The sequence below is a fragment of the Peromyscus leucopus genome, chromosome 4 (genome assembly GCF_004664715.2).
Source record: "Peromyscus leucopus breed LL Stock chromosome 4, UCI_PerLeu_2.1, whole genome shotgun sequence".
NCBI lineage: Eukaryota > Metazoa > Chordata > Mammalia > Rodentia > Cricetidae > Peromyscus > Peromyscus leucopus.
Genome location: NC_051066.1, coordinates 41,798,782 through 41,812,041, shown reverse-complemented (window position 1 = coordinate 41,812,041; position 13,260 = coordinate 41,798,782). Strand labels below are relative to the sequence as shown.

Genomic DNA, 13,260 nt, shown 5'->3' with positions numbered 1-13,260 from the left:
TTTAAGTACATTTTCTATCTGTTAAAAAACAACAAGAAATCTTGAAGAAGATGTTTTGTAATCTGACTTTAGTTGGTGATAAACTTTCGAACAATTATAGGAACAAAATAAGCTCTACTTTGGAGCCCAGTTCAGGGAACTCCTCTGTGGAGCTTTCCTCTTAACTTTAATTTCCTAGTAATTACATGCTAATGATAGCTATGATTAATACATATGATAAAATAATGGAACTTTGTGCTTAAACATTTTTTATAATTGTGGTTGTTGTAAGATCCATTTAAAATACATTCACCAAATTATTTTAAATTCAGTATTAGTTAATATTACTTGAGTTCAAACTTTTTCTCGAATAGAAACTTCAGCACAGGAGACAGCAGGGTACAGTCATGCCCCATACATTATTCCTCTAAGGTTGCCCTTTATTCTTTCTCTCACTCCATTCTATTGATTTTTATTATTACTGGTTAGCACCCCTGCCTTCACACACACACATTGAATGACAAGCCCTGGACCACCCTTTAAAGAAGCAAAAGACACCGAGGGCAGAACTCTGGGGCATTCATCAGTTTCCCACGATGGCAGTCTGGAAAACCCTTGTAAAATACTCAATCCACTCAACAATCCTGACTCATTCCCGCTGCTCTTGAAAGGGACTGGGAATCCCCTTGGCATCCACTGCTGTAGTCAGCAGTGGGGCCAGGGAAGGGCCTTGCTTAGTGTCTGCTCTGTTTTCCAGGGTTTCTCCATACAATCTATTCTTAGAATCAAATTCCAGGTGATTTCACAGAAATCCAGAGTGCTCTGAGAGCAAGGCAGTGCATACTGCCCTAACTCACAGCCTCTGTCTTTATTTTTATTTTTATTTTTAAGACTCAACCTTCAGTTTATATTTTAAGTATTTTGTCTCTTTAAGTCTAGGGCCCTCAATCATTGTTCTGAGGTCAACTATTCTCTCTCTCTCTCTCTCTCTCTCTCTCTCTCTCTCTCTCTCTCTCTCTCTCTCTGTGTGTGTGTGTGTGTGTAGTGGGTGGGTGTGGGTGGGTGTGGGTGGGTGTGTATGGGTGTGTGTGGGGGGTGGGTGGGTGGTGTGTGTGTCCTATTTAAATGGATAGGTGGGTTTTGAAATCTCTTTCCTTTGCTTATTTTGTATGGAAGAAGAGGAGTTGATGAATCAAGGGTTTAAACTAGGATATCCCCATAAACGGATGCACTCACCCCTACTCCAGACTGTGTCCCTGCTGTGTGATCTCGAGTGCCTCAGGCCTGTGCTGCTGGAGCGGACTTTGGAGCTCTCACTGGCTCTGAAGGCTGAGGTGGTTCAGCTTGCTCAGTGTGTCAGTCATCTGCTCACACTGAAGGATTTCTCCTCGTCGCCATTGCATACACCTTGGCTTCCCCGGGCAGTCTGTTTATGCTAGAGAGATGCTCTAAACAGACCTATCAGAGCTGTGAGTCACTTATTACTCAACTGTCTAACTATTGCTAAAGCCAGTTGGTTCCTATTCTTTGGATCCAAGCAGAATTTCTTTCTTCTGGTGTACGACTTCAAATGTTATTAGTCTTCTCATCCTATTTTCTTCACACTATAAAGCAAGCTGGGAATTCGGGGCACTTAACTAGAAATGTTTAATATTCTTTTATTAAAAAGCATGATTATATAAACTCCAGCCCTTTTAAGCTTTCAGCTGTAGAGTAAACAGGATACTAATACTGTGTTCTAAGGGATCTCAAGAACAGTGTGTTATTTGTCTTCCTAAATCCTAAGCAGTCCAAGCTTGAGTTTTACACACACCAGTCCTGTGGCTTCTGTGAGGAGTTGATTTCTTTTTCTTAGATAGGAAGTTTTTAGTGTAGCAATGCTTTTTGCAAGACGCCTAACTCCACTTGAGAGCTGAGGCTTAGATTATCTTTTCTGTCTTCACATATTTAAAGGAGATAAGTAGACACAGAACAGAGCTTTCAATTGCCTTTCTGCACTAGTAGCATGAAAAAATGTTCTATTACTGAGTGGGTTCCAGAGACCCTAGGGATGTGCTACAGAAGAATGCCAACCTAGGTAAAATCTCACCACACCACTACACACAGACATATGGACACACAGACACACAGACACACACACACACACACACACACACACACACACACAGACTCTTCACAAGCATACACACACATACATACACACACCACACATACCTTACACATACACACACTGCTGACATACATGTACCACACAAACATGTACATACATACCACCCATATACACATGTGCACATACATGCCACACATACATATATGCATATAAATAGAACACAAAGTATATATTTGAAAAACATCAGCATTAAATAAGTTTTCCTTCTGTCTTTTTTTTCTTTTTATAAAATCAGGCTTTTAAATGGAGTTCAAACCAAAGTATTGCTTCTTTTCAGTACATATTATTTTTTAAAATCAATAACACTTATTTCATAAATTTCAGTTGCCTTTGGGGCCAAGTTCAAGAAAAGTTTCTGTTGGCTTTGCTTCTGAAATTTAATTTTCTGGTACTTATGCACTGGAGACAGATATAATTGATAGGTATAATAAAGTAATGAGGCTCTTGGGTTACATGTCTCAATTCTTGGTAATCTTCAAAATTTGTAGCCACAGAGGCTGCATGAAGCAGTGGAGTTTCCTGGGTGGGTGGCTAAACTCTTGGTTTCTCAGTCTTCCATCCTGCTCTCTGCTCTTCTTGCCCTTGTTTACAATCTAGCATAGCTTCTGAGTGTCTCCGGCTTTATTTTTGTAGCTTCCGTGAAATCAAAGATGGACATGGAAATTAAGAAGCAGGCTTCTCTGACACCAGGTGATGAGAGTTTGCTGTGAGAAAACACGCAGGGTAGTCAGGAAGCTGAGGGGATCTTTCCAGCTCACCCATCCTTCTCCAGCCTCTCTTCCTGGGTTTTGGCTGCAGAACACAACATTGCTCCACTGAGTCCCATGCTCACCCAATGGTTATGCTCACATGGCTGTTGGCAGGAGCACCTTCTAAAGTTTGGTCAAGTACACTGTAAGCACAGTAGGATGGGCACAGTGGCAGTGTCCCTTAGACAGTCAGCCCTGGTCTAGCCTGGTTTCCTACCCCAGACCCAGATGTAGGAGGCATGCCCTCATGAGCAACAGCCTACCGAGACGATGGCACAATGAAACTCTACACAGCTCACTATGTAGGGAACTGCTAGGAGACAAGTGACAGGAGGACAAGTTCAACAACCATCATGATTCTCCATGGCCATCTCAATGGCTTTGTAACTCAAGTCTGCCATATTGAATCAGTTCCTTCTTGGGATTTTTTTCCCCACTGAAAAATTGTGTGTACAAACAACTTTCCGGAACAAAGATATTTTTGAGTAATTATATTTACTGTGGTGGAAAATAGTTTCAAATTGGTTGTCAAGAAGATATATTGAATATTTACTGTGTGCAGCATGCTGGTAGGCTTCGCCGTGGATATTAACTGCACCTGCTTGGCAGAGCTTCATCAAGCCAGGGTGACCTAGGGTAGATTACTGTGGTACAAATGTAAATAGTGAATAGATAGAAACTTTTGTGGGGGTGGGCGCTTGCTAACACAGGTGGGGAAGACACATCATGAAGCTCTGAACATTCAAGAGAGCCTTCTGAAGAGGAATTAATTTGAATTTAGGTGAAATATAAGTAGGCATTTTCCAAAATAAACATGGGAGAGGCACATAGAGCAGAGATGTGAGTTTCAGGAGGAGCTTCACATGTGATAGGAAAGCTTGTTAGGCATATTTTTTTTTAATAGTATCATAGAGTGACCCATTCCATTAAAACGTTGATTGCATCCAGAAGAGCCACAACCCTAGGCTGACTGCTCCCCAAAGGCCAGAGCACAGGCCATCCCATCACTCTGGGATTAGGGTTTCAATATGTGAATTGTGTTAGGCACAAACATTCAGCCTATTGCCACATGGCTTCCTCCATATGGGTTGCATCTGCCCATGGCCACTGTCTTTGTGACCAGTAGCAGCCTACATCTTCACAGCTACAGCTCTAGAGAACAGAGATCCCGCACAATGATTGTTGAAGAGATATGGCTTTTACAACACTGGCCTCTGTGAGTGACTACTTCTGTCATGGTTCATTCCAAGATGCCTGGCTTACCAGGTTCTGGGCTTCCACCAAAGCCAGTCCCAGAACTGCAGTACAGCATCCCTGAGCTGGATGAGGAGTAACCATAATTGAAAAGGTAGCTGATGATGGAGACGGGGAAGAGGACTGCTTAAGAAAGAAACAACAGTCAGAAGAAGATGGATAGGAGTCTAGGAGCCAAGGTTAGGGAAGCTTGTGTTGTATCCTGTAAGTGTTTGAAACCCCACTCCCTCAGGCTGGCCTCAGACCCGCTTTGTAGCCAAGCCTTAGCCTTGGATTCTGGATTATCCTGTCTCTATTTCTCAAGTACTGGGATTACAGCCGAGTGCCACCATGCCTGGCTCTCAATATTCTTATGTAATTTCTTTGGGTAGTGTTTTCAAGGTCCCCAAAACAGTCTTTTCTATGGCAGTATTATTTTTTCTTTTATTGTTGCAAACTTAGGTCATTAGAATTATGAATAATGCTTTGTTGGCTATGTCAGTTTCTAAAAATCACTTTCTAAAGTTAGCAAAAACATTTTTTTTTTGAGATGTTTTGCTAAAGTGAAATTGCTGGGTCAAAAGAATGCACCTTTTAATACTTTCAATAAATATCCTCCCATTAATATACAGAATTGTGGTGATATTGTGGCCCCCCCCCAATATATTGGGCACTTTAATAAACTTATCTGGGGTCAGAAAACAGCACAGTCACTAGACAGACATAGAGGCCAGAAAATGGTGGCACATACATCTTTAATCCTAGCATTCTGGAGGCAGAGATCCATCTGGATCTCTGTGAGTTCAAAGCCACACTGGAAACAGCTAGGCATGGTGACACGTGCCTTTAATCCCAGGAAGTGATGGCAGGAAGCAGAAAGGTATATAAGGCACGAGGACTAGGAAATAGAGTCTTGTTAAGCTTTTAGACTTTTAGCAGCAGTTCAGCTGAGATCCTTTTGGATGAGGACTCAGGGGCTTCCAGTCTGAGGAAACAGGATCAGCTGAGGAACTGGTGAAGTGAGGTGGCTGTGGCTTGTTCTGCTTCTCTGATCTTCCAGTGTTCACCCCAGTAACTGGCACTGGGTTTGTTTTTATTAATAAGACCTTTTAAGATTCCTGCTACCCAGAATAATTTTTCATTTTATGTCTCCTGTCCATTGTATGAGAATTTACCTCATTGTGAAATAATAAAGTATGCTTTAAAAAATGAGAAGACTGAATTGTTCTCTACTGCATTTGGCTGAATTCCTGGCCACATGTAAATGCTGGTGTTCTGATGATAGGCATGTTTTCTGCACTGCATTTTCTGGTTTCTCACTTTGGCATGTGTGCACAGCTACAGGATTGCTCCATTGCCAGGTGAAGGGCTTAGCTTATTATTAACTTCATACAGATAATAATTGATACTGGAGACTCTAGTACAGAGCACAGCTTGGCAAATGCTGAGTGGCTCCTTTGTAGAAACTTCTAATTCTGTGTCGCTTCAGTTGGACATTGGATGCTCTCGTAGCTCACTCCTAATTCACAGAGTTGACAGAGTGTAAATTTTCTTCTTATTCACAAGGATACTCCTAGCGGGGAGTTGTCCTTGAAGTCATTTAGGGACAAGAATTCCTTCTGCCTGTGACCTTACTCTCCTCAAGGCCTGTGCAGTTGTTTTCATTCTGGGGGAGGGTGCTGAAAGACAGTCGGGACATGTGGTACTATTTCACGGGACGGATCCGGAGGCTCGCTGTTCCACGGGCTTGCATTCTGCTGACTAAAACTCCATTCCACGGCCACACAGATTGCAAGAGAGAAAAGAAGTGTTAAAGGACACGTGAATACCCACTGAGCCCTTGCTCAAACTGCCTGACGTCCCTGAAGCCACAACATCTTGCCAGATAGTCTTTTGTATTCTGGGCTTCATGACTATGTCTCAGTGTAGAGCACCCAAATTTCTTTGACTGTTTACAGAATATAAATATGGAAAGGAAAATGTAGAATATTGATAAGAAGCTCATAGTTTTCAATAGACCTGAATGTTGAAGAAATGATAGACTAGTCATCAAGTAGAACTTAGTTCAGATAATAGAGAAAAGATAAAAGTTGTTGAATGAAGTGGTTTGATACCTAGGTGCAGATGCATGTAAGAAGATGAAACGCACAAGGGATTGTGTAGGGAGTTTATGCTCAGTTGACAAATTTGATGACTCACAAGAATGACATTTGTTTGAATGGAATATTTTAATGAAGGTCTTAGTATAGCACGGAACTGCCCAGATGTTTGAAAGTCATGCACCTGATGAGGCTACTCTCGTACAGCTCACCAGCAGAAAACAATCAGAGTGAGGAATGAGCTGCACCCTTTCTCTAAAGGCATTCAAATGGTCAGCTGACAGGTGTGTGTCCCTGAGCACTGAGAAGTATGAATCAGAAACACTATGAGGTGCCGTCTTGCAGAGACCAGAAGATGTTGCTCTGGAGATGATGTGGTGGAAGAGAGAAAGGCTTCTGTTTGGATGCAGGAAGAAGGGCATATTAATCAGCACTATGAAAAATGGCACAGATGTTCCTAAAGAAATTACATAGAACTACCCATGTGACTCAGTGGGCAGACACTCAAAGGAACTAACATCACTACCTCTTACAGAGATTTGTAGTTTCATGCTCATTGTGAAGTTATTAATGATGCCACGATATGGGAACCACCTGTGTCCCACTACCAGACAGATGTATAAAGATGTATTTGTGTGTATGTATGGTCATAATGGATCTTTTAAAAGGAGGAGATCCTGAGCTGAGTGTAATAACTTTTGCCTGTAATCTCAGCATTTGAAAGGCTGAGGCAGGAGGACTGCTCTAAATTTCAGGCTAGCCTGGGTTAAATAGTAAGTTTGAGGCCAGCCCAGGCTACATAGCAAGACCTCTTGTCAAAAGAGAAAATAGCCCTGTTTGCCTCATGTCTTAATCCAGACACAGAAGGGAGATATCTCATTTAAGTTTGGAAGTATTGAAGAAAAAATGTCAAACCTATAGCTATACAAGACAAGGTAGTTGTCACTGGGTGCAAGGGTGGGGAGTCATAGCTCTAATATGCAAATCAGCAGGTGCCTGGGAAAAGAAAGTCTTCAGCTTGTAAAGTCCAACACGAGGACTGTGAACTGGTGTCATGTGAGGTGTGGCAGAGTAAGTGATCTCAGCTGTCTTGCAGTAAGCGGAGTGTGGATAACTGGAGAATGATTGACACATTAGTTGCTTCCATAGTAACCATTTTATTAGTTATACCTATCTCATGATTTCATGCTGAATATCTCAGATATAAAGAATCACCATGGAAACAAAATTTGGTATGTTTGAAGAATTATTAAGGTTGTGATAATTAGCATGGCAAGATTCATGTAAATGTGAGTGGCACCATTACACAGGCTAGACCCTGGATCCAGTACATAAGAGGAATTGAGCTGGGCACAAACATTCATCTCCCTCTGCTTCCTGACTGCAGATACAGTGTGGTGACCAGCCACTTCAAGCTCCTGTTGCCATGACGACCCACCATGATGGCACAAATTCCTTGTAACTATGAACCCAAAATAAACCCATCATTCTTTAAGTTTCTTTTCTCAGGTGTTTTGTTTTGTTTCTCTCGTTTCTCACAAACACAGGTGATTAAAGTCTACAGTGAGGATGAGACCAGCAGGGCGTTAGAAGTGCCCAGTGACATCACTGCCCGGGATGTTTGCCAGCTCTTGATCCTGAAGAATCACTATGTGGATGATAACAGCTGGACCCTTTTTGAGTACCTGTCTCGCACAGGTGTAGGTAAGGACACAGGACCACTGTCGAATAGTTTCTGGATTCATACCCACCAGAGGGCAAAAGCTTTCTTCCTGTGCACAAACACAGATACGTTATGTGTTGAGTAGTCCTTTCTTCTTTTTCATTTGGAGCCATTGATGATGGACAAAGAAAGCACAGAATAGAAACAAAGGTAGAAATGTTGTAAACATGTCACCATTCCTAGTTAAATCATGACAGAGACGTATCAATTTTGGAACCAAAGCATGGAGTTAAACTTCATAGTCAAATCTCATAATAACAGGAACTCCCCTCCCCCAAGAAGTTAGTAGAAAAAGATTTTGTTTGGTCTGCTTGTGAGTTGGTTGGGAGTATACACTCTAGATTTTTTTGAAGACTTAAAAAAATAGTAATCAAGACTTAAAAATAGTAGTCTTTTCTCAAATATTTAATGGGATACATCTCTGGGTTGTAAATTGTGGAGGGAGTTTTAAGGTCTTCTTTTAATTAAATATAAACAATTTATTGCCCCTGAGAGTAAGAACAGGGTTTGGTAATAATTTTCCCTCTACTTCCTTATTCTTATAGGTACTTAGGTGGGAAAGCATGCTTTTGTCTTTAAGAGGTGAGGAAGGAAGGGATGGGTTATGGCAAGCTAGTTAATTCATTCGACTTTGTGTTGCTTCCTCGTGGGTGCTGTAACAAGTTACCATGAACTTACTTGCTTATAACAATGCAGTTGACCATGTCACACTTCTGGAGGTATGACATCAATGACTTTGGATGAGATGAAAGTTTGGGTGAGTCCTTTGGAGGCTCTGTGATGGAATTTTCTCCTTTTTTTCTTCTTCTTTTCAGTTTCTCATGGCTGCCAGCATTCCTTGGCTTGCAGACTCATCACTCTGACCAGCCCCCCTCTTGGTCCAGTAGCCTAATTCTCTTCTGTCTCTCTCAAGTCCCCTGTTTTAATCCTAGCAATGTTTGGGGCCTCCCCTGTCATCTACAGCAATGCCATTGTTTCAGATTCCTTACTTAATCAAACCTGCAAAGCCTATGTTTATCTTTGGAGGGCAGGTGTTCAATGCATCACACATTGCTTCTCTGTTTATTATATAACTGTTACAAAGCAATTCTCAAAATAATTTCTTATAGCTTACTATTGACAGCCAGATTACTTCCAGTGATTTATTTAGAGAACTGTAGAAGATTTTTTTTTTACACTCATCTCAACAATCATTCACTTTCTTGACATAGCTACAAAAGTATACATTTTTACCTTGGTTTCATTTGTTCTGCGGTTTATATCTCAAAGCAGCATTCCAAAGTTAGGTCCAGTTCTGAAAAGAGTTTTGCCTTTTTCTCGAATGGGATGAAATTGAAAAATATGATGATGACCACCGAGTTATTCGGTAGACTTTCTTTAAAAAGATTCTGGAGTTGGACGGATGGCTCAGTTAGGAAAGTGCTTGGGGTACAAACATCCAGATCTGACTTTGATTCAAGAACCCACTTTGAAAGCCAGATGTGGTTGCTTGCATTTGTGACCCCAGTGCTGGCTAGGTGAAGGCAGCAGATCTTTGAAGCTTGATGGCCAACAGGTCTAGTTTATCCTGCCAGCTTTAGGTACCAAGAAGAGATCATCTTAGAAAAATCGAGGGGGATATATCCTGACCTCTTGCCTACAAATGTGTGCTGTGTGCTTATACACATACACTGTTGTGTGACTTTTCCTGGAGAGACATGCACAAATGTCTCCTCATCCCAGAGAGGGAGCTGTGCACAAAGTAACAGTTCCACCAAAGTTGCACTGGGAGGTCCAAAGAATTTTGATAACTTACTGAGGTATGGACCAGGGGTTCATTACAGGTGTGAATAGATCATAGGCTGTTGCATAACCAAAAAGCTGCTAAATATGGCACTTTCTCTGTGACTTGCAAGGAACGTGACAGATCAGAGAGTCTGCACCAGGCAGTTCAGCTGGTCAGTTTCCTCCTGTCATCTCAGCTGCTCAGTCTCCCCTCCAGTTGTTTATTGCTTCCCTGACCTTGGGGAGGGGGGGTCTGTTGAGTCTTGTAAGGTTTCAGGAACTTCCTAGGACTTGTGAGTTGCTTACCTCCTAAGTCTCCAGAGCCCCTCTTCATGAGGGGATGTTTCAGTTTGGAAGAAATTGCTATCCAACACCCAGGCCCAGACAGACAGGCAGGCAGGCAGGCAGACAGATACACACACACACACACACACACACACACACACACACACACACACTCACACTCTGCTGAAAGTTTTGCTACCATTTGGAAAGTGTTGGTAGACTTTCTCTTGGTGAAGACAATTGTGGGGTGTGTCCAAACTTAAAAGAAAGGAGGAAAGTATGCCTGGAGACAATCATCTGCTTTGTTGCATCATGGTCCACTAAGTGTGGAACATGTAGAATCTTCTGAGGATATCTGAATGCTGAATGTGGGCTAAGTGGCCTATGGCATCTCCTGACTCCCCAGACAGGAAAGCCTAGGCATTGGCTTTGTCCATTGCCCCTTATGATGAGTTTAACGTCAGCTCCTGATAATTCCCAAGAAGCCTGATGTTAACTTTCAGTAGATTCTTGCCATATTACAGACAATTTCATTACCCATTCAGCTATTAATTAACACAACATACAAGTGCCACATTTTATACTTTTATCTTTTTTTTTTATTACTATCTTGGGGGACTTAGGAAACATTTTGTATTAGTCACCACAATTTATGCCTGACGAACAGCTTCAAAATTCAGAAATAAAAATCTGTTCTGTAAACAAAGGGGACATGCTCACAAAAACCTACCAAGTATTTATACTAGGTAATGAAATGCACTTTTAAATGTAAACGCCTTTGAAATAGTTGTGAGTTCCACACTGAATTTAAACTTTTAGGCATTGTTATAAAGTGTGCTTCTTTGTGACTTCATGTGTTTTCTAGACATTGTTGAAATGAAGTCAAAACACCAGAACATCATCTTCCAGACTCATCAGTCAGAGGCCAAAGGCTATGGCAAAGGCATTTCCTTCTGGATTTTCCTTGTGTTGATTTTCTTTTGGCCTTGTACCCAGGCTGCATATCCAAACAAAGCAGTTGCAAACACTGACTTCACCTGAGTACTAAATGACCGAGCAGTAGGTGAGGAGGCTGCAGCGCTCCAGGGGCTGTGGTCCGTGGTCTTCCTTGGCATCAAATACAGGCAGGTGTATCTTCGTCATGTTTCCTTTGGAGACCCTTATCAGTATTCCATGCCTCTAACAGCAGTTGGAGCAACATGTTTGTGTTCATTCTCTGAATAGGTTGTAAAAGGAAGGAGGTAATATCTCCATCCTGAAAAATACTTCTATACACAAAAATAATCAGCTCCCTGTACATAATCGAGAAATAAAAATATTCTGATTTAAATATAAATATTTTTACAACACTGAGAAGACTTCTCTTAGCTTTTTAAGACTAGATATTTTCTCCCCCACCTCATCATTTTCACTATTTAACCCAGACTAGCCTCAAATTTGCCTTTAGGTCAAAGCGGTACTGTAGCAACACACTTCCATAGACCTCGCTCTGCACTTTTCTTGACAGCCACTGGGTGTCACTATAGTTCCCCAGATGGAGCCCTCTGTGGTCACTATCAGTGAGTGGAGCTGGTGTGTGTGTGTGTGTGTGTGTGTGTGTGTGTGTGTATGTGTGTGTGTGTGTGTGTGTGTGTGTCTGTTGGGTGCGGCTTCAGTTTCAACTCTTCAGGAACTTAATGGGATCCATGTTTGTCTTGCTCCCATTTGGATTCCTAATTGAAGCCGTGGTACAAGGCAGTGGCAATTAACACTGTACCTGGAGCACATACCTACACACGCTTCGGGAGGAGGGATTAATTGTGTTTTCATATCATTGCCATCGCAGCTGAGAGTTCCATTGTGAATACTACTGTGGAGTGAGTGGCTTTAATAAGCAGAATGAATGACCAGAGGCTTTTACTGAACCCATCTTTACACGTGCAGCCACGTCCGCACCGCCTCTCATCGTCAGGAGGAGTTGGGCAGTGTGGGAGTTTGCTGCTACCTGCTCTGAAGCTGCGGCTGCACTTTTCTGTTTCCTTTGTTTCAGACAAAAGAGGTTCCGTGTGTTTCCTGCTGTCTGGAGCCAACATGCAGTGGCACGTTCTGTGCTGTTTATAACTTAGCAGGTTTCAGAATTGTGACTACCCTTGTTAGCATCAGGAACCTCAGTGCAGCCCTTAGGACATGTTCTGTGCAGAGAATCATGCGCCCTGACCTCCTGTGCTCTCAGATGTGGGTCTCGGCGGTATACGAAGTCTCCAAATCAGGAAATATTTTACCAGCAAAGAGTAGGATGTGTCTGTCAGTAAAACTGCCTCCTGGTTCTTTGACAGGTTCTCAGAGCTGCCTGAGACCCCACTTCTTCCACCTTTGGGCATTATGGTAGCCTCACAGCTGGGCCTCTCCCCCTGCGTCCCAACTTTAGCCATCTGGGTGTGGACCTGGGTCTTGTAGTTTTCCTCACAGTCATTTGTGGGACCGGGAGTGCCTGCCCAACCCCTGTGTGCACAGGCTGTGTCCCACCCCTCACTCTTCTACGTGTGGAATCGTAGGCACCCTGCACTAGCTGCCCCTCGGTTTCCTTGTTGCGCTGCTAGGCTTCTCGGGTACCGACTTTTTCTGGCCACCTGCGTGGGCATCTGGGCTGTTACTTTAGTTCCCTCAGCATTTTCTCACAGAATACTCAGGGCGACAAGGTAAATGTGGGCATTTTCTTTAGCAGCTGACCAGGCTGATGGCAGTCCCCTAGTGCTACAATCTGGGAGGGAAAGCGGGTCAAGGCAGGTAGTGGCCACCGTACAATCAGTCTTGTGTGGTGTAGTCGACCTCTGTGTCCGAGAAAGGGCAGCTTGTCACAACTGCTTTTTCCATATGTCCAGCCTGAGGTACATCCCTCTTCTAGTCCCCGTGGGAACACACTCTCTCCCTTCTTCCCTCCTTCCCTACCTCCCTCTCTGCTTTCCTCCCTTGCTCCCTTCCTGTGTGTGTGTGTGTGTGTGTGTGTGTGTGTGTGTGACACACATAATTAAAAAATAAATCTTAAAAGGACTGATTTGGACAAATATAAGATTATAATGATACTCCAATAAAATGTGAACAAATGCAGTATTTCCCAAATTTTATGAGAAATGTTTACATATAGAACCTCATGTCAAGCTGGGGAAAAAGCAAGGGAAGAATGCTCCCTGGTTGGTAGAGTTAGAGATGGATCGTGGTGACCAATAGTGTAACATTTTTTCCTAAAGACTTAGCACAGATACCTGGAGTAGCACTGAC

At 42.6% G+C, this 13,260-nt stretch overlaps 1 protein-coding gene across 2 annotated transcripts in view; it reads left to right on the top strand.

The window, feature by feature from the left end:
- The window catches only part of Grb14 (growth factor receptor bound protein 14), a 112,256-nt gene that overhangs the window by 64,311 nt on the left and 34,685 nt on the right, over positions 1–13,260 (top strand). For both annotated transcript variants that reach the window (XM_028861445.2, XM_028862051.2), the window contains one exon: positions 7,778–7,934. In XM_028861445.2, coding sequence (XP_028717278.1) covers positions 7,778–7,934 — 157 coding nt within the window. The remainder of the gene's footprint in view (positions 1–7,777; positions 7,935–13,260) is intronic.